Below are 19,621 nucleotides of genomic sequence, written 5' to 3' on the forward strand. Positions count from 1 at the left end.
CTGAGCTTGGCGTACAAATGTATTCTGCTGAGCTAACATTCCACTTTTTAGCTTTGAGAGTTTGTCTGCCCGCATTTGGCCTTGCAAGCTATCATACTTGTCTTTGTGACGGGATTCATAGTGTCGGCGCAGATTGTATTCTTTGAATACCGCCACCGCCTCTTGACAGATGAGACAAACAGCCTTTTCTTTGCATTGAACAAAAAAATAATCGTTTGACCACTGCAGGTTAAATACCCTGCATTCTGAATACATTTGTTCTCTTACCTAACCTTTTCACCATTATTCCGTTCTATTTGACATTGGCGAGTCTAGGATTCACGTGGCCAGACTGAAAAAAAATCATAATGTGTCTCTGGTATTGTTCAGGGGGGCCGGGCCAAATGTATCCAACTACTGCCAGAGGAGATCACAGTTGCAAAGTGTTTCCTGGCCAGGACAGGCAGAGATGCAGTCCCTACTATCCAAAGTGTCTTTTCCCTCCTGGATGATAATAATAACAATGCATTTTATTTATAAGGTGCCTTTCAGGACACTAAAAAAAAATGTCCACAAATCGGTGAATGAGAAAATTATAGGATCAAATGAAAACTACTACTTACTAAAAATGGATGTTTAAAAGTACTAAAAACCAACAAAAAATATCAAACACTAACAAACATTCAGCACAGACAATGGGGATGTTGTCATCGTAATAATAAAAAAAAAAAGAAAAACACATTATTTAGAGCTCCAGTGCTCTAGGGGGCCGGGCCAAATGTGGAGGCGGGCCGTAGTTTGGGAACCCCGATCAATGTCAGGTTTTATGAATAGATTATTCATAGGAAGATACAAAAAATTTTAAATTAAAAAGATTAAAGCCAGCCTTACCGGTACTACCCAATCATAATGGATTAATAAAACATAACTGCTTGTAGCTACTACCCAATCATATAGATTAATACAAATAACTGCTCGTAACTATTACCCAATGATTTCATTTAATACCAATAACTGCTTGTTACCACTGCCCAGTCATATTCATTTATAGGACACTGGCTCCATCTAGTGGTCAATAAGAGGCCCCTACGTGCCAGAGGGTGGACATCTGTGTGACTTGTGTGGGAGGTGGTACCTGAAACTGCTGTCGCTGGGCAACATGAAGCCGTCCGTCAGAGACTGCTCTCTGGTAATGCTGCTGGAGCTGGCCCAACTCCTGGGATGCTGTCTGCCACATCTCCATGGCCTGCTCTCGCTCCTAGATACGCAAGCGTACAAATATTGTGCGAAGAAAACATAGCATATAGTCATGTAGTATACATCCTGTAGGCCTACACGTTTCTAGAGAGTGACAAAATATACTGGGCTGTGTGTGTGTATGAGGTCTCCACCTGTCCAGAGAGCTGGATCTGTTCCTGAAGGTTCCGGATGACTCCCTCCTCATCCAGCATGTTTCCCTCCCCTCCACTAGCTACTGGCAGCGCCTCCAGCTGCCTCTCCACTGACTCCTTCAGCTCTGCATGTAGCCTGGGCAGGGGGCGAGGAGAGGGGGAGAGGGGAGGGAAGGGCAGGGAGCGAGGAGAGGAGAGGGAAGGGCAGGGAGCGAGGAGAGGGGGAGATGGGAGGGAAGGGCAGGGAGCGAGGAGAGGGGGAGAGGGGAGGGAAGGGCAGGGAGCGAGGAGAGGGGAGGGCAGGGAGCGAGGAGAGGGGGAGAGGGGGGGGAAGGGGAGGGAGCGAGAAGAGGGGGAGAGGGGAGGGAAGGGAGCGAGGAGAGGGGGAGAGGGGAGGAAGGGGAGCGAGCGAGGAGGGGGAGAGGAGAGGGGGAGAGGGGAGGGAGGAGAAGGGGGGAGGTAGATATGGGGAAGGAAAGAGAGGGGAGAGAGGAATGGAGGGAGAGAAGGGGAAAGAAAGGGAGGAAAGGGGAGAGATGGGAGGGATGAGGGAAGGGGAGAAGGGGAGGGAAAGAGGGGGGATGGAGGAAGAAAAGGGGAGCGAGAGAGGGAGGGAGGGAAGCAAGATAAAGGGAGGATGAGAAGGGGAAAGAAAGATGGGAGGGAGGGAGAGAGGGATTACAGTCCATGAGCACACGCATGTATACACGCGCCCTCTTGTTTAAACATGATGGCATGCAGCTTAGAAGCTTCCACGAATAAAACACAGACAGACGCAGCATAGCGTTACATGTGACATAATGACTGGCGTACGGTGACATGTATCTGGGTTGGACTTCTACAACAGCAGGACTGGATACATAATGAATGACTGGGCACCCACAGATAATTTGTGTAGAGGCACAGCAACAACAACCCATGCAGATTATGTCAGTCTTTATTAGTGACATGAGGTAGGAAGCTAATGAAGGCATCTCTATGGTCTGTGGTTATTTAGACAGATGTTTAAGTTCAAGTTTCAAGTTTCAAGTTTCTTTAATAGTTGTCATACAGAAGTACAGAATACTTTTGTACAAAATGCTTCTTACTGTTGCGCTCCAGAGACTGTGCATGACAAGATAAGTATGAAATAAAAACATAGTAAAAATTAGAAGAAAAAAAAAAAGAGGTCACAGTGTTCAGTTTAGACATATGTACAATGTTCGTAGACGTAGTTACCATACAATATACAATACTGTGCAGTGTACTAATATACAATACTATATAGTGCAAGGCATAAATGGACGAGGTGCAGTTTAGGTACAATTCACAGTAGGTGTACGAGTTGTAGTGCAAATCCTTTATCAATAAATATAAAGTGTAAGTGTGTTTGTGTGATCTAAAGTGTGGAGAGTGGGTGCTGCAGTGTGTTGTTTGTTTGAGTGAGTGTGTGTGTGTGGGTGTGTGTGCTGTGTGCATTTGATGGTTGTTGCATAGTGATTATTGTTCGTTTAGCGATTATTGTTCGTTTAGCAGCCTGATGGCCTGGGGATAGAAGCTCCTTCTGAGTCTTTCTGTGCTCGCCATAAGACTCCGGTATCGCTTGCCTGACGGCAGCAGTTCAAAGAGGCAGTTGTTCGGGTGGCTCGAGTCCTTAATAATTCTCTTAGCCTTCCCCTTGCACCGCTTGTTGTAAATGTTCTGGAGGGTGGGAAGCCCCCCTCTAATTGTGCGTTCGGCTGAACGTGTCACTCTTTGTAGTCTGCTACGGTCTTGTGCAGTGCTATTCCCAAACCAGGAGGTGATGTTGCCGGTCAGGATGCTCTCTATTGTACATGAGTAGAAGTTCCTAAGGATCTTCTGACTGACTTGGAACTTCCTTAGGCGCCTGAGGAAGTAGAGGCGTTGTCGTGCCTTCTTCACAACACTGTCAATGTGTGTGGTCCATGTCAAGTCCTCGGATATGTGGGCTCCGAGGTACTTGAAACTGTTCACTCTCTCAACTGGTGCCCCGTCGATGCTGAGGGGGCTGTAGTCCTTGACCCCCGACCTTAGTTATGTCTCCTGTTCGGTGCTCACTGTGTCCACACGTTCCTCCTACCTTTCATTCTCCTTGACAACTCTTTCCAGCTTCACTTTGACATCCGTCATCTGCACCTGTTGATTGGCACGGGTAAAGAGTGATTCAGTCATTAACACATTGAGTGCCAACGACGAAATTAGTCGGCTTAACTCGCCATGCGTTGAGTGCCAAGACCAGAGAAAAAACGAAAAGAAACATTTCTTTTATTAGCAATATCCATAAATTTTTCATCCATCCAGCCTGATGTTATCATTGGGAATGGGTCTGAGCTCAAAAAGAGCAAATACCGCCGCCTATCGTCTCCCGGATCGTATTGCACATCATTGGATTGGATTGGGTGGGCATGTGCATCAGAAAAAAAGTCCGGTCCGGGGTTTTCCCTTCTCTGGCAAGCAGTATCTGTTACCACATTCACTTGGGAGGCTGGGAGCAGCTTTCGATTATGTGTTTTGGACTATAACGTTGGATCAATAAACGCGATCAATATTTGGAATGGCGATCAGGAATTGGATTAATCTTTTTGCAAAACATCTGTGAGGTAATGATGTTACCAGTTTTGGGTTAATCTGAGGTTTTTTCACAGCGATCACAACGTGCGTGTGTGTGTGCGTAACGTTAGCGCTAAGCATGGCATGGATAATCTATTTTTCAGCCCGCTTCTCTAGCGTGCATAAGTACAGATATACTATCGATAATCTAGCATTTATTTGAAAACGATTCATAAATCAGCCGAAAAATGACAACGTGTTTTGTGTATTCCACTAAAGAGCTATTATCGCGGAATTTCTCTGGAATTACTAGAACTCTCCAAAACTATACTCGTAAATGTACCAATGAAAACACAATCCGTTTCGTACATGTTGACTGCAAGCAAGTCATTGATAAGCGACGGGTGTTTTAGACCCATAGCCATAATTTAAGATATAGTTTAAGCCTTCGCAAATTTCCCCGACCTCCCATTGACTTCCTTATTGGCACGGTAGCCCTATTATGGTCAAAGGGGCGTGGCTCTGAATGTGTTAACAAGCAAACATGTGTGATGTAGTTCCCCCCCTTGGGTCAGTCAGTGACTTAACACTTTGAGAGCCCAAGCTTAATCTTGATTTACGGCTTGAATGCCCACCATCCACTTCAATGTTAGCGTTAATAACACCTAATCTATGTTTTAAATTATGGCTATGTGTCTAATCTGCCCGTCGCTTATCAATGACTCGTTTTCCAGTAAACAGTGTCGAAGCGGATTGTTTTTTTATCGGTTCATTTTCGTTTTATAGCATTTTGAAAAGCCCTCGTTTTCAATGAAAGTATAAATATTCCATGATAATCTCGCTTTTCTGGAATATTCTAGAATACACAAAAACATTGTCATTTTTCGGCCTATTTATGAATAGTTTTCAAATAAACGCTAGATTATCGATAGTATATGTCTGAAAAATCGATTCTCTGATTTCCTCAAATCGATTCTCTGATTTCCTCAAAGCGATCGCCCACACACACACACAGGGTGAACGCTGAGATCTCAGCGAATACAACTCTGATTATCCCAAGACTTGTAAAATAGATTCCTTACCTCATATTAAAGGAGCTCCCGTCTTATACGGAGCTACTGAGCAATTTGATCCCGTAGATGGACTTGGCTGATGCACCGTTCTATTTGTCTGATCTAATACCAAACAGTCCTTGTCCCAATGATACAATGCAGGCAGCTTTACTTGGAAAATGATATTTATTTGCTTCACCATGCAAACAGAATATCTTCGCTTTTGTTCCTTAAACTGATTAAATAATGATGAATACAATATCTAATTGCCTACAAACATTTCGCCCTGTGGCGTGTTCGTGCGTGCGGTCAAAAACCATTGCCCTTTCCGGGTCAAAACTCCTCCTCATACAGGTGTACCTGACGCTTAAATAAAAGAAGCGCCACCCCCTGGTCACATAAATCCACTGCACATTAAATGCATTTTGGCCGTTACACACCGGCCCCTAATTGTTAAGGCAGGCAGACATAACAATTCAAAAATAAATAAACAAAACAAATAAGAGCCAAAACATGTTATGGATTAAGTGCATCTACATTCCATGAACCAAACACAGTTGTCACCGGCCTTACAATGGTGCTACTTTTAGTCTGCAATTTCCCAGAACGCACCAGACCTTGTTTGTCTGGAAAGACCTCCAGAACCCTGCCAAGTGGCCAGGACCCACGAGGAGCTGAAGAGTCCATGACGACTACAATATCTCCAGCTGCCAAACTCATTTTACTCTTGTCCCAGAGAAAGCACAGAAAATCACTGCCTTCCTCAGCGACCTTCACCTGGTGGAACATGGCTTGAATGTCACCCATGAATTCCACCGGTTCCTCTCTGAAGCGAGTTAGCACTCCTGGCTCCTCCTCCTTTCCTGGTTATTCGGCTTCCTGTTCCTCCTCCTTTCCCGTTTCCTCTTCCTTCATCTACCCCTGTGTTGGTAGTAAAAGCTGGTAGGTCAGGAAGGATTCTGTCTGCTGGAAGATCTGCCATCTTTTGCTCCACTGCACTGTCACTGTAGTGTTTGCAAAAGCTGCATTCAGCGATGATCTTCTCAGCTGCATGGGCGTTGGTGATCCAACATTTCTTCCTCACTTTGGACATTGTGTGAGTCCTTCCACCATGTCTCCGATTCTGGTGTACATGCTTGAGAATGAGCATTGAAACATGCTGGTCCTTGGAGAGAATGAGTGGAGGTTTAGCTTCCTCTGGTGTTGATCCTCTGCTCAATCTTCCTACAACTCTCAAGAGTCCATCTTCAAACGCTGTATCCAGCCTAGTCACTCCCACATTGTTGGGCAGACAGACCTCCTTGTTGTTAAAAGGTCATTTCAAGCAGTACCTCTCCTCCTGAAGCACTGCTGAACTTTCAAATAGTTCCAGATGGCTTAGGTCTTCTCTGGACACTTCCTTCTCCTTCACAGCTACTTCTTTGAAGTCGTGTTTGTCGTGATTGGCCAGCATTTCTTCCCGTCTGCACACCGAGATCCTGTTCACTGTAGCAGAGGGAAACTCTGACTCCACAACACCACTGTTTCCATTCAGTGGACCATTAACGACCCATCCCAGCACTGTCCTTATAGCATACGGGCCATTCCCGTGACTGTTGATGACCTCCCAAGGTTCCAATATCTTGGGAGTGTTGGTTCCAATCAACAGGTCGACATTTTCTTTTAGGCGTGGGATGTGTACGTTGGACAAATATGACCATTTCGACAGTTCTTCAGGTGTCACCATGTTCTCAGCCGTGACTGGCATTTTCTTCTGTGTGAGAACTTCCGGAAGAACATGAAAGTCATTGCCGTCCAAATCAGCTACCTCCAACCCAGTCAAGGAGTAAGCTGGAACAACTGTCTCTTGCCCCATGGTGCTCAGCAGGAAGGTGGTTCTTCTGCCTGTGATATTGAGCCTCTGCATTAGATGTTCAGAGCAGAATGTGGCTGAGCTACCAGGGTCTAAGAAGGCGTAGGTTTGTACAATGTTTCCGTTTTCTGCTTTCACATTTACAGGGAGAATGGATAACACACACCGGTCCTTATCGGCCCCTGTATGTCCACATGTTTGCAGTGAAGTTGGTTGATTATTGGATGGTTCCTTTAACTGTTCTGGTGAAGATGGTTGCCTTTTGATGTGAAGCAGGGTGGGGTGAGTTTGACCACAAACTTTGCATATCAAGCGCCTTTCGCAATCTCTGCTTATGTGACCAACACATAAGCATGCAAAGCAAACTCCCTTTTCCCTCAGAAAGTACATTTTCTCCTTGTGCCTCTTCTCCTGCAGTTGTTTGCACTCCTCCAACGAGTGACTGCGAGCACAGCAAAGGCATCCAGCTCTCCTAGCATTCACTGTACCTGGTGTTGGTGATGTCAGCTCCTTGGCTCTCTCAGATATATCCATAGATGTTACCGTGGTGGCGACAATGTTTCTTTTCACTCTGTTGGGATATGATTCAAACCTGGTGAGAGATGTTGTGCCAACCACACCAGAATTTGGATTCTGTATGTCACCAAACAGAGGGTCAGAAAGAATACTGACGCGTCGCTCCACAAACTTGATCATATCCTCGAAGTGAGCTCTTTCCTGGGTATTTTCCATGATGCCATGAGCCGTACTCCTCCATTGCTCCCTCATCTTGAATGGCAATTTTGATATTATGGCCCTCATGTTGACAGGCATGTCCAACTCCTGCATGTACTGAAGCTCCTCCATTGCATTGCAGCAGCCACGCAAGAATAAGGAGTAGGCTTGAAGTGCCTTGACATCCTCCGATTATATTGTTTGCCATGCCAAGGCCTTTTGCATGTAGGCATTTCCTATTTTGTACTGATTTCCAAAGTGTTCTTTAAGAAGACCCTTTGCCACTGCGTAACCACGCCCAGGAGCCATATGCTGGCAGCTACGCACCAATTCTTGTGGCTGTCCTCTTGTGAACTGCTCCAGATAATACAAAGCATCAGCTTCTGTTGCCTTTTCCTCCACTCCTTGTTCAAATGCTTTGATGAATGTTCTATATTGGAGAGGGTCACCTTCAAAGGTTGGGATATTTCATGGTGGCAGAGACCTGGAATGCTGTTGCTGCACCAGAGCAGCAGTTATTTCATTTTGCCTCTCCATGATGGTAAGCATGTTTGCAGGTTGGTTTGAATTGATTTGAACATTATCAGTTGTTCCCATTCTGCTTTCCTGTTCCTTGTGGTTGTGGTTATATTGGCGGTTAGTAGCAGTGCTATGCCATTGCCCACGTTCCTTTGGTCTCATATCCACAGGCTTGTTTGGTGGTATTGACAATTGTGTCAATTTACTTCGTTGTGTTAATGTCCCAGGTTGATATTCTCTTGCAACAGGATTTAAGACCTTGTGGTGTTCCGTTTCAAAATAGGAATTCATTCCATTTGAAGGTGCACGCGATGAATGTTTACTTTCAGAGGAGTGCAACACAGCCAACCTTGCAGTGGTTGCAGCCAATTCAGTGTCCACCTCCAGTTGTTCCTTTTTTCTCTTCAACTGTAGTTCCTGCTCCTCCAAAGCATGTTTTTCTTTTAGAGATTCAGCACAAGCGAGAAGTGCAGCTCTATCGACTTCAGCTAAAATCCTGGCAGATGACCTGCTACTTGTTTTTGAATATTTGCTCACAATGTTTGACACACTGTCATTTGGAGCAATACCATCATCATTATAATGCAAATCACCTTCAGTTGTTTTACCATCAATTTCATCATGTACATTCGTTATACCTTCAATATTTGAAACCCACAGTTTTGCATTTGACATACACTCATTGTTTGACAACATTTTTGCTTTAAACCAGATGTCTTGTTTTTCTTTTTCATCATGTAACGTATAACCCAACAGATTGTCATGTATGCATTTCGCCTCATAACACACCTGACTCAAATCTGTAAGAGCATTCTCTACTTTTGCCCTCTCATTATTTAACATGAAACCAAGAATTGCATCTTTTATCTTGGCTGCCATGTTAAATGTACGTTTTCTGCTGGCTTCCAATTTGCCACAATGTTCTGCAACAGCCTTGGCAGTCATTTTAACGACTAGCAGCGGAGCGCACTGCGGTCTCCATGGAAACGCTTGACGGCGGTTTGCGCGTCTCCATGTTATTAGATAGTCAGTGAGTTAAAACGAGATGGCTGGCGAGTCGCGCAACAAAGTCAATACAAAAAGGTCAGTGTGTAAAAGTCAAGTGTTATTCCACTTCAGCAACCATGGATTTATGCTCAACCTCAAGTTATGTGCTGGCACAATTTACATGGCCATGCGTTTATATAGCGCTATAAACATACCTCCTTGCGTTGGGTACCATGCTGTCGCTCGCGGACCAGTACTCGCGGTCCAGTACTGTTCCTCAGCCAAACTTCGGGTCAGCACCGGTGTGTTCCTCGTCCACGAACGGCAGCTCCCCGATGCAGCAGCAAAACACAGTGGAATCCTCTTCCTCCACAACGACAACAGCAGCTCCTCGTCTTTCTCTGGCGGCGATTCTCCAACGTCCCAAACGCAGCGAATCTTCCCCAGTCTCAAAACGAGAGTCCAACTGGTGCGTGTTTTTTGACTAATATTAAAGGAGCTCCCGTCTTATACGGAGCTACTGAGCTATTTGATCCCGTAGATGGACTTGGCTGACGCGCCGTCCTTGTCCCAATGATACAATGCAGGCAGCTTTACTTGGAAAATTATATTTATTTGCTTCACCGTGCAAACAGAATATCTTCGCTTTTGTTCCTTAAACTGATAAAATAATAATGAATACAATATCTAATTGCCTACAAACATTTCGCCCTGTGGCGTGTTCGTGCGTGCGGTCAAAAACCATTGCCCTTTCCGGGTCAAAACTCCTCCTCATACAGGTGTACCTGACGCTTAAATAAAAGAAGCGCCACCCCCTGGTCACATAAATCCACTGCACATTAAATCCATTTTGGCCGTTACACTTCAGATCAGATGTTCTCCAAAAATATCATTCCAATTCCTGATCGCCATTCCAAAAATCGATCGCTTTTATTGATCCAACGCTACATACTGTACATATGTATTCCACGCTGTTCTGAGGCTCCACAATGAATCCGATCGGCTCGGGTTACATGCCTGAGAAGTAAAATGTGGATTCCGGATTTTTCTTTTCTCATCCATTTTCATTGAGTCCATTCCAAAAGGGTGCATTGCCATCTGGGAGACGATAGGGGCAGTTTTTTCACATCTGAGCTCCTACAGGGGCTGCATACCAACGGGAGACTCGGTTGATGAAATATGAATTCAGATCGCTAATAAAAAAATAAAACGATAATTGTCGTTGTGGGCATTCAGGCATTGGGCTGATAAAATGTCTTATCACGTTTTGGGCATTGAAAGTGTTAAGTCCGGGTACATCAATAATAAATATGTGTTTGCGAGTTTGTCACACAACAGAAAAATGTGTTATTAAGCAAATGTGAAATGATTCAAAAACTCAAAAGCTCATCTAGCTCAGACCATTTATTTGGATTGGGGGGTGGGGGGTGTCAGAGCACGCTTGATTGACTGTTCCATTTCACCTCAAGTGCCATTTCCTTTTTCCATTCAATCGTGTTTTGCTATAAATGACCAAATCTATCAAATGGACCCTACTTTGTTAGAAAGGTAGACCAAGTGACCAACTATCAAACTAGGTTAGACGACCCAAATCTGTGTTTTAATTTAACTAGACCTCCCGGTTAGCATTAGCTTTGCAGGTTGTTTCCATCCTGGAAGCTGATTGGCTGACACACATTCTACAAACACTGTACATACCAGTGTAGTCCGGGGTCAGTTATCTACCCTACAGACTAATGGTTGAGGTTAGGATAGGAGAGGGAAAGCTGATCCTAGACCAGGGTAGTGCCCCTAGCGGCACAAAGTCAATGTTACAGTGTGACTAACTAGCGAACGAATGAAGGAACACACAGAGACAGATAGTCCCTCCGGACTGATTCCCAGGGTGGAGGACAATTACACTTAAAAGCTGCACAAGAAAATGTGCGCATTAAAAAAATTAAATCAATTCAACAGATGGTATTCAGTTTGCCTAATCGCCTAGCATGACATTTTTAAGACCTCCGATAACTACTCTGGGACATAAAGGCTTCCTTTAACGGCTACGGCTAACGTTTGTAAGGGCCTTAAAGTAATTAAATAACCCTATTTGGGACTTTGTAGGACTTAAAGAACCATGGATACTATAAATAACAACACGCATCTAATTTAGGAGAGCCTTAGGCCAATGGGTAAGTGTTAAGTGTTACAGATTGGAAACAGCCAACGCTGTGCAGATCGTTCCAGTCCCTGGAAGTCTGGATTTCACTGTTCACTGCATCGAAATTACATTATCAATCCTAGTTTTCATAAAATATCACAAATTAAAAAGGGTCATTTTTCCACAGCGTGATCTGAAACCCTGGCTTTGGAAAACAGGAAATAGTACTGTACTGTAGTACTGGAATATTACTGTACCGTAGTAGGGGAATAGTACTGTATCATAGAAGTGTAATAATACTGTACCGTAGTACTGGAATAGTACTGTACCGTAGTAGTGGAATAGTACTAATAATAATAATAATGCATTTTATTTAAAGGCGCCTTTCTGAGCACACAATGTGTGGTACAGGGTTAAAAACAAATACAATTGGGGTGCCCGAGTGGCAAACCACGTAATGCGCTGCGTCGCAACATGGCCGACCCGGGTTCGATTCCCAGACCCGCCGTTCTTTGCCGAATGTCTTCCCCTGCTCTGTCTCCCATTCCTCCTCTCTCTCTCTACCGGACTGCCGGTAGTAAAAACCCAATAAGAAATCTACAAAAACATAACTTGTCCGAAAGGACAAGTAACATTTAAAAACAAATACAAATACACGCAGTAAAAACACAGTATTACAGAGTTACATAGGGGAGCAGTTATAATAAACTTAAAATGAAAGTGAATTTGCCAGAATGAACAGATGTGTTTTGAGATGGGAAACAAAGGTGGGGAGGTAGTCTATTGCACGGATGTCTTGTGGTAGGGAATTCCAGAGGCGGGGGGCACAGCGGGAGAAGGCTCTGGATCCCATGGTAGTCAGACAGGAAGGGGGAGTGACAAGTTGGAAGGAAGAGGAGGATCTGAGTGACCGAGAGGGAATGTAGGACTGGAGAAGTTCTGTGAGATAAAGAGGGGCTAGGTTATGGAGGGCCTTGAAAGTGAGTAGTAATACTTTGTAGTCAGTGTGTGACTTAACAGGCAGTCAGTGAAGTTGGTGGAGAACAGGAGTGATGTGGTTGGTGGAGGGAGTTCTAGTGATAATGCGGGCGGGTGAGTTTTGGACCAGTTGGAGTTTATAGAGGTACTTGTGTGGGAGACCAATGAGGAGGGAGTTACAGTAATCCAGGCGGGATGTGACCAGGGCGTGAACAAGAGTAGCGGTGCTGGTAGGTGTAAGTGAGGGGCAGAGACGATTGATGTTGCGTAGGTGGAAGTAAGCAGACCGTGTGATGTTATTTATGTGGGATTTGAATGACAGTGTGCTATCGAGGATGACACCAATACTCTTAACCTGAGGGGAAGGGAAGACTGTAGAGTTGTCAATGGTGAGGGGAAAACTGTTGGATTTGGCTATGGTAGATTTGGAACCAATGAGGAGTACCTCGGTTTTATCACCGTTTAGTTTTAGGTAGTTGACTGTGACCATACATTTATTTCCTTTAAACATTCAGTAAGGGAGGTGGCGAGGAGTGCAGAGTCAGGTTTAGTGGAAAAATAGAGGTGGGTGTCATCCGCGTAGCAGTGAAACTGCAGACCAAATTTCCTGAAGATGTTGCCAGTACTGTACTGTAGTAGTGGAATAAATGGTGGTAAAGCGTGGATTTTTTTATATAGCGCTTTACAATTTGTTCTTCACATTTTACCCATTCACTAACACATTCACACACAGACGGCAGGGGCAACCATGCGAGGTGCCAACCTGCTCATCGGGAGCAGTTAGGGGCTAAGTGTCTTGCTCAAGGACACTTCGACACGATGGCGGGGAGGAGTGGGAATGGAACCAGGAACCTCCGGATTACTAGATGACTGCTCTACCTCCCGAGCCACTGTCGCCCCACTAGTAGTACTGTACCGTAGTACTGGAATATTACTGTACCGTAGTAATGGAATAGTACTGTACCGTAGTACTGGAAGAGTTGTGACATTTGTATGTTTACTTTAGTTATCACTGTCAGACGTGTGTGTGTGTGTGTGTGTGTGTGTGTATCTCCAGCTGATCCTTTGCTTCACCTGGTATCTGTGCAGCTGTTCAGTCATATCGTCCATGTGTCGGTCATACTCCGCTATCAGCGGGGCCGTGAGACTGAAATACAGATACAGAACAAATGCAGAACTGATATGAGATCAATAATGCAGCACCACAGGGCGGTCAGGTGGCGTAGCGGAGATTGCGTTCGTCACCAACACCGGAGACGCTGGATTCGCCTGTTCGAATCCAGCTCACAGCTCCGGCGTTGTCACCAGCTTGGCTGGCCGTTCACACTAATACAATTGGCTGTATTAGAGGGTGGGAAAGCTGGCGGGGTGGGTCCGGGTCGTTGTAAACAGCGACTCCTACAGTTCGGTCGGGGCGCCTGCTCAGCACGGATAGGATCTAAGGAGGGTAGTGTGATCCTTCCACACGTTACACCCTCTCAGTGAGAGTCCGCGCTGCCAGGTGAAAAGAAGCGGTTGATTGGCTAGACGTGTGTCGGAGGAAGCACGTGATAGCCTCCACTCTCCCAGACCGACTGTGGGGGGTAAGTGCGCAGCGACCAGGAAGGGGATTGGCATAACGACTAACATTGGGATGGGAGAAAATCGGAGGGAAAAGGAGGGGGGAAAAAGATAAAAATAAAAAAAAATAATGCAGCACCACAACCTAACGACAACACCAGAGCAAATGTAAAGGTAACCGATTCAGAGACACAAGAGTGTGTTGAAATAGTGCAGGGGTGGCCAACCCGCGGCTCGCGAGCTGCATGTGGCTATTTGCCCGTCAATGTGTGGCTCTTCCATCCATAAAAAATTAAAAAAATTAAAAAATAAATAAAATAATAATATTTTTTTTTTCTTTTTGTATGTCACTCATTCCATAAGGACGTAGAATAAACATTTACAATAATTTTTTTAAATGGTCCATTTGCATGTTCTTGGTATCTGAATCTAGGGACATCTATGAATCAGTGTCAGAAATAGTGTGTCTGTTACTAGGCTTGAGTAAATTGTAATGAACCAAAGGAGAATATCAATTCTATTTAAAAAATATTTTTATCTTTGACTGTGAATAACACTGTGCTAAAATTGACCAGACCTGAAAAATCTAAGCAAATTAATAAAGGGAAGACGATTAAACAGAAGGTTTTGTAGATACAGTACTGAATTCTGCCATCTTTTTTATAATGTAAATTTCTCCACCATTTTTCATCGTATTGCAACACCGTTTTTTGCAAGACGTTCACAGAAAGATAGAGAAACTAACTACGTTCTGTTTTATGGCAATACTGTTCAGGTTTGTGGGAGATCATCCCAAAAAATAAGAGAAATAAAGTAAATCCAGAAGTCAGATGATTGACGGAGGCTGGCGTGAGCTGGGTATGGTAGTTTTTCGAAATTCGAAAGCCCTGAGTCTCTTCATTCAAAAGACTACACTCACTTTTGGCTGTGCCACTTCCTCCTGTCAATATGCGCCGGTTTCCGACTCAATGCCCTTAGATTTCTATAATCTTATATTTCACTAATAACAATTAAAATCATTGGTAAACTAACGTAATGCTGAAAATATACACTTTTACTGTATATCTCGGGCTTAAGAGGTTAACCCTGTGAGGCCCAAATTAAAAATACATTAGCAACTTCAGAGGCCAGAGGGTGGGACATATAAACACATTTACTATCAAATAGCATTGTGAGTCTGAACAACAGGACCAATTGACTATACATGTGCTTAACATTTTTTAAATAAACTTTATTTTTTTTAAATGGCTAAAAGTGATTTTGTAATTTTGCAACTGTGGGTCTCACATGGTACTTTTAACCCTGTGAGGCCCAAATAAAAAAGACATTAGCAACTTCAGAGGGTGAGCACCGTGGAGGATGAGGACACTGTTGTGCTGGATGAGACCCCTTCCATCAGCACAGAAATGATGCATACCCACCATTTAAAAATGTTTACAGATTTATTTAAATCAACAAAGATCGTAGAATCATGCAGAACGACCTCTTTAGATCTGGGCAGCGGTGGCCTAAAGGTTATAGAGGCGGGTTTGTGACCAGAAAGTCACCAGTTCGATCCCCTGGGACCAGCTGGAAATAATTGGGGCGGGGAAGTGACTGAATAACTCTCCCATCCCTCATTACCAACGACTCAAGTGCTGTCGAGCAAGGCACTTAACCTCCAACTGCTCCAGTGGAGTTGCTCAGTGGCCAACACTGTCAGACTTTGGTTGTACTCGGCAGGTGTGAATCGAACTGTGTGAATGTGAAGCAGGGCGTTGCTGAAAAAGAGCATTCATGCTCAGCGAACCTACCTTGGATGAAGGTAAAGGCATTTCTTATTAAAGGAATAATGCCTACCAATAAGATGTGCTTCTAATGTTTGTAAAAATATGTAATTCTCAGCATGAAAACAAACAAATGGACTACGAATCCATGGCAGGAAAAAGGCACTCCACACCGGCATCACTAGTCACTAGAGGCCCATCTGTAACCCTTTTCCTCCAGTGTTCATTATTCTGTCAGTTATCGGTCCTTTACCTTCTGTCTGTGAGCCAGGGGGCAGGAGACGCCTCATGTCTCGTCTCCTCAGCCTGACGAGAGATGGAGAAGGTGAGTCATTAATACATGCCTACAGAGACTTCCAGTGGCAGCAGGGAAAAGGGAAATAACATTCCATTTAACAATTCATACAATACATGTTATTAGAGTTGACCTTCAAAGCTTTTTTTGGCAATCGAAGCTTCGGGGCCGAGCTTCGGATTTTTTTTATTTTATCTTATGTTGTGGGACTTGTACAGCACTTTGGTAAACTTTGTTGTTTTTAAATGTGCTCTATAAATAAAGTGGATTGGATTAATTAAGTAGCCCCTTTCGTGACTGTGACACAGCCAACAAGGTTTCACTCGGCTGCCCTGCCTGGGTGCAGTGGGGCTGCTCTCACAGCCAACAACATGACATTACATAATTATGTTGCAACCTTCGTCTATTAAGCAAATAATTATATAAATATTTATATGTAGTTGATAGAGACAAAGGCAGAATTCGACTTAATTAAGCACGTTTTATTAAGACATATTTTTATATGGGTCGGGACACTTTAAAAAAGCAGCACAATGAACACAAATCTGTCCGACATAGTCTTAAATAACAAATGGCATTGCTTCGCTTCTTCGTCAACATGTCTGCTGCACATGTCCTTGTTGTTTTCAACACAGATAATCTCCACGTGCTTGTTGTAGAGAGGTGGAGTCGAGGCGCCGCTTACTTTCATTTCATTGGAATGGAGGCGGGAAGGCGCCGCTTACTTTCGTTTCATTGGAATGGAGGCGCGGAACCTAGTATGTTGTTATTTTTTTTTTGCAGTCTCACATAGCCAGACCTCTCTCCACGCCATGTTAGCAATGTGCTAGCGCTGGAGAAAGGTCTGGCAGAACCCATGATCAAATACATGCCTACGTCAGCATAAGAAACAGCTTCTGGAAATAATAATCAACATTCATTTTGAGAATCTTATGAACTTGAACCCGTTTAACTCACAGCTCTCATTTACCCACAGCATACAAACTTACATGCAAGAATGAAGCTTTAATTATTTGTTGATAATTACCACTGAAGCTTCAAAGCCCAAAAGATGGTAATTGGGACAGCCCAACTAAGCATACAGCTGGCTAGTTCAAACGCTTGTCGTCGTTGCGCATTTTTTGTGAAATAAGATAAGATATTCCTTTATTAATCCCCTTGGGGAAATTCATGCATCATAGCAGCATGGGGGAGGGGGGAAATCGTCTCAAGAGTCGACTGATGTGGAGACATTCAGATCCAAGTCAAATGTTTCAACCACATTATTAGGTTTAGACTAGTGTAGCGTTAGTATGTCATTGCACCACATGCAGAGGCAAAAATATTTGAATATACCCGATAAACAATAAGGTGTTTATGATTGTGATACTGAGAAACCTTTTGGGCAGTGATGTCTTGATACTCTTACCACAGTAGTTGACAAATTCACAAATTCAGCAGACACTTCTACCAGAACAAATTAAATTATCGCTGGAACTTAAGACTTTAGTAACTGTTCTGTGATGATGGAGTGTAGACTACAATGAGCTCATTTGGGTAAAATAAATAAACAAACAAACATTACGTGGGACCACACACATTTATTAAATCCATTAATTTCCAATGGAGCAGCTCCTGGAACTTGTGTGATGTCTTGATGACATCACCGTTTTTTTGTATTTTGTGACTTTAGTGAGTTATGATTTATTGGAGATATTGATTTGGCTATCTAGACATTTGAATAACATGAATTCTTAAGCTTAGTGTTTCTCACCTTTAACCGACCCCAATTATTGATCCCTTTTGTAAAGTGTTTAAATTCAGAATGACAGCGTAGCCTCAATATACTCTCAGTGCAGTGGTTCTCACTTTGTTGTCACCGCATGATCCTCTCTCCCTGTCACAATGTGGCCCACCCCCCCCACACTTTATAGAGTCCTGGAACAAGGTCAGGTCTGGCATATATGGATGCCTTTGTCTTTATGTGCCTGTGTCTTTCGTCAAATACCCATTGACCATATTAAAGTCAAGTCACATGGCGGCCAGTTTGCTCTTATGTCATGATCAGGTTGGGATTGCTTCCGCCCCTGTTCCCACAAAGGGATCCCAACCTGAGCATCACATACAGTAAGAGGCAAGAGCAAAGTATGCATTAGCTAGCTATACAAAATATTCACAGAATTCTAATGCTGCAATTTGACAACCATAGATCACTGCCCATGGTTGTCATTTAAAGAGTATCACCTGTTATTTGATTGCGATCACCTGTATTCGCTGACCACGATGCCTGCGATCTGATAGTATGAATGCCATTACATCATCATTGCAGTCATCTCGGTAGACAAACAACAGGCGATAGTAATCACAGGTAATTGTCATTAAATGTCAACCATGGCCATTGAGCTGTGTTTATGACATTGATCTCTCTCCCCCCCCCCCCCCCCCCCCCCACCTCCAATGTACAGCCCTCACCCACCCACCCAACCTCCTCCAATGTACAGTTTCTATGCCAAATGTATATACACTCTTTTTCTGGACACTTTTGTATCAAACAGTACTGTATTTGCAAATCTGATATGTCATAAATGTATAGATGTAGCAGTACTGTCTATCTGTATGTCATGTATGTCATATATGTTATGATGAATTGAAAATGGGGGACCCTGATGTAAACAAGACGAAAGTCTTTCTCTGGTCTGCATCCCCTTAACAATTGTATGTACTGAGCTGTACTGTACTGTACCCATTCTGCAATCTGTTAATAAACTTTTCAATCAATCAATCAATCAATCAATCAATCAATCAAACCTCCTAATAGACAGTCTCCTCCCCACCGCATGTATATATTCCCTCCCCGCCGTATGTATATCTCTCTCCCACCCACCCACCCCCTCCTAATGTACAGTCCCCTCCCCATCATATGTATATACTCTGTTAGGATCTAGGGGTAACAGTACTGTATATTTGAATACCGTTTATGTCACAAATGTATCAGTACTAAATACCTATATGTCCCTATGCCATAAATGTCATGTATGTTGTGTATGTCATAAATGTCTATATGAATTGAAAATGGGGGACCCTGATGGAAACAAGACAAACGTCTTTCTCAGGTCTGCATCCCCTTAACAATTGTGTGTATTGAGCCGTACTGTATTGTACCCATTCTGCAATCTGTTAAATAAAGTTTTCATTCATTCATTCATTCATCCATTTGGTTGGAAATGCATGATCCAATGTAATTATTATATTAAAGACTATCTTTGACCTCCAAAAGCTAGCATCTAGATGTACTTGTACTGCTGGTGTGTATTGAGGGTGGTGCCCATCCTGATACTGGTTGAGGGCAGAGTTGAGCCTTTGGACTGCAACTGAACACACACACACACACACGACAAGCACATTACATACTGTGACATTATATAATATTTCTTTAGGGATGCATTACAGAGATGGTCTCAGTTACCTTGATCAAACAAAAGATCGCCCTCTGCTTGCATGATGCGGTCGGTACAGGCTGCACAAAAGCACACATATTGTACGTTAGGTGTTCACCGTCTAAAAGCATCGCATGCTCGGCTAAACACAAACACGTTAGCTAGCAAAGAGACAAGTAGCGTCAGTAGGTACCACACAAGCTACATACAGGTTACATCGGATTTTCAGAAATAAATTGTAATCTGACGTGAAAACTGTAACATCGATGTTGTCTGCTACCTTAACATTACCGTCATATACACTCCGTCACAGTCAAATAATTAACTAGCAAGTCAGTTAACTGGCTAGAATGAGCTAAATATAGTAACGTGAAGAGAAACCACTTGTATGTGTAACGTTACCACCAGTTGCTAAAGCGTTA

General features: G+C 43.6%; 1 protein-coding gene across 1 annotated transcript in view; it reads right to left on the minus strand.

The window, feature by feature from the left end:
* The window catches only part of LOC311231665 (sodium channel and clathrin linker 1-like), a gene marked incomplete at both ends in the record, with an annotated part of 128,244 nt that overhangs the window by 65,323 nt on the left and 43,300 nt on the right, over positions 1-19,621 (minus strand). Inside the window, 5 exons of the mRNA XM_084318293.1 lie at positions 1,115-1,237; positions 1,371-1,506; positions 3,451-3,506; positions 13,237-13,309; positions 15,742-15,794. Of these exons, the coding sequence (XP_084174419.1) occupies positions 1,115-1,237; positions 1,371-1,506; positions 3,451-3,506; positions 13,237-13,309; positions 15,742-15,794 (441 nt within the window). The remainder of the gene's footprint in view (positions 1-1,114; positions 1,238-1,370; positions 1,507-3,450; positions 3,507-13,236; positions 13,310-15,741; positions 15,795-19,621) is intronic.

The sequence above is a fragment of the Notolepis coatsorum genome, assembly GCF_963971535.1.
Source record: "Notolepis coatsorum genome assembly, chromosome: 7".
Taxonomy (NCBI): Eukaryota; Metazoa; Chordata; class Actinopteri; order Aulopiformes; family Paralepididae; genus Notolepis; species Notolepis coatsorum.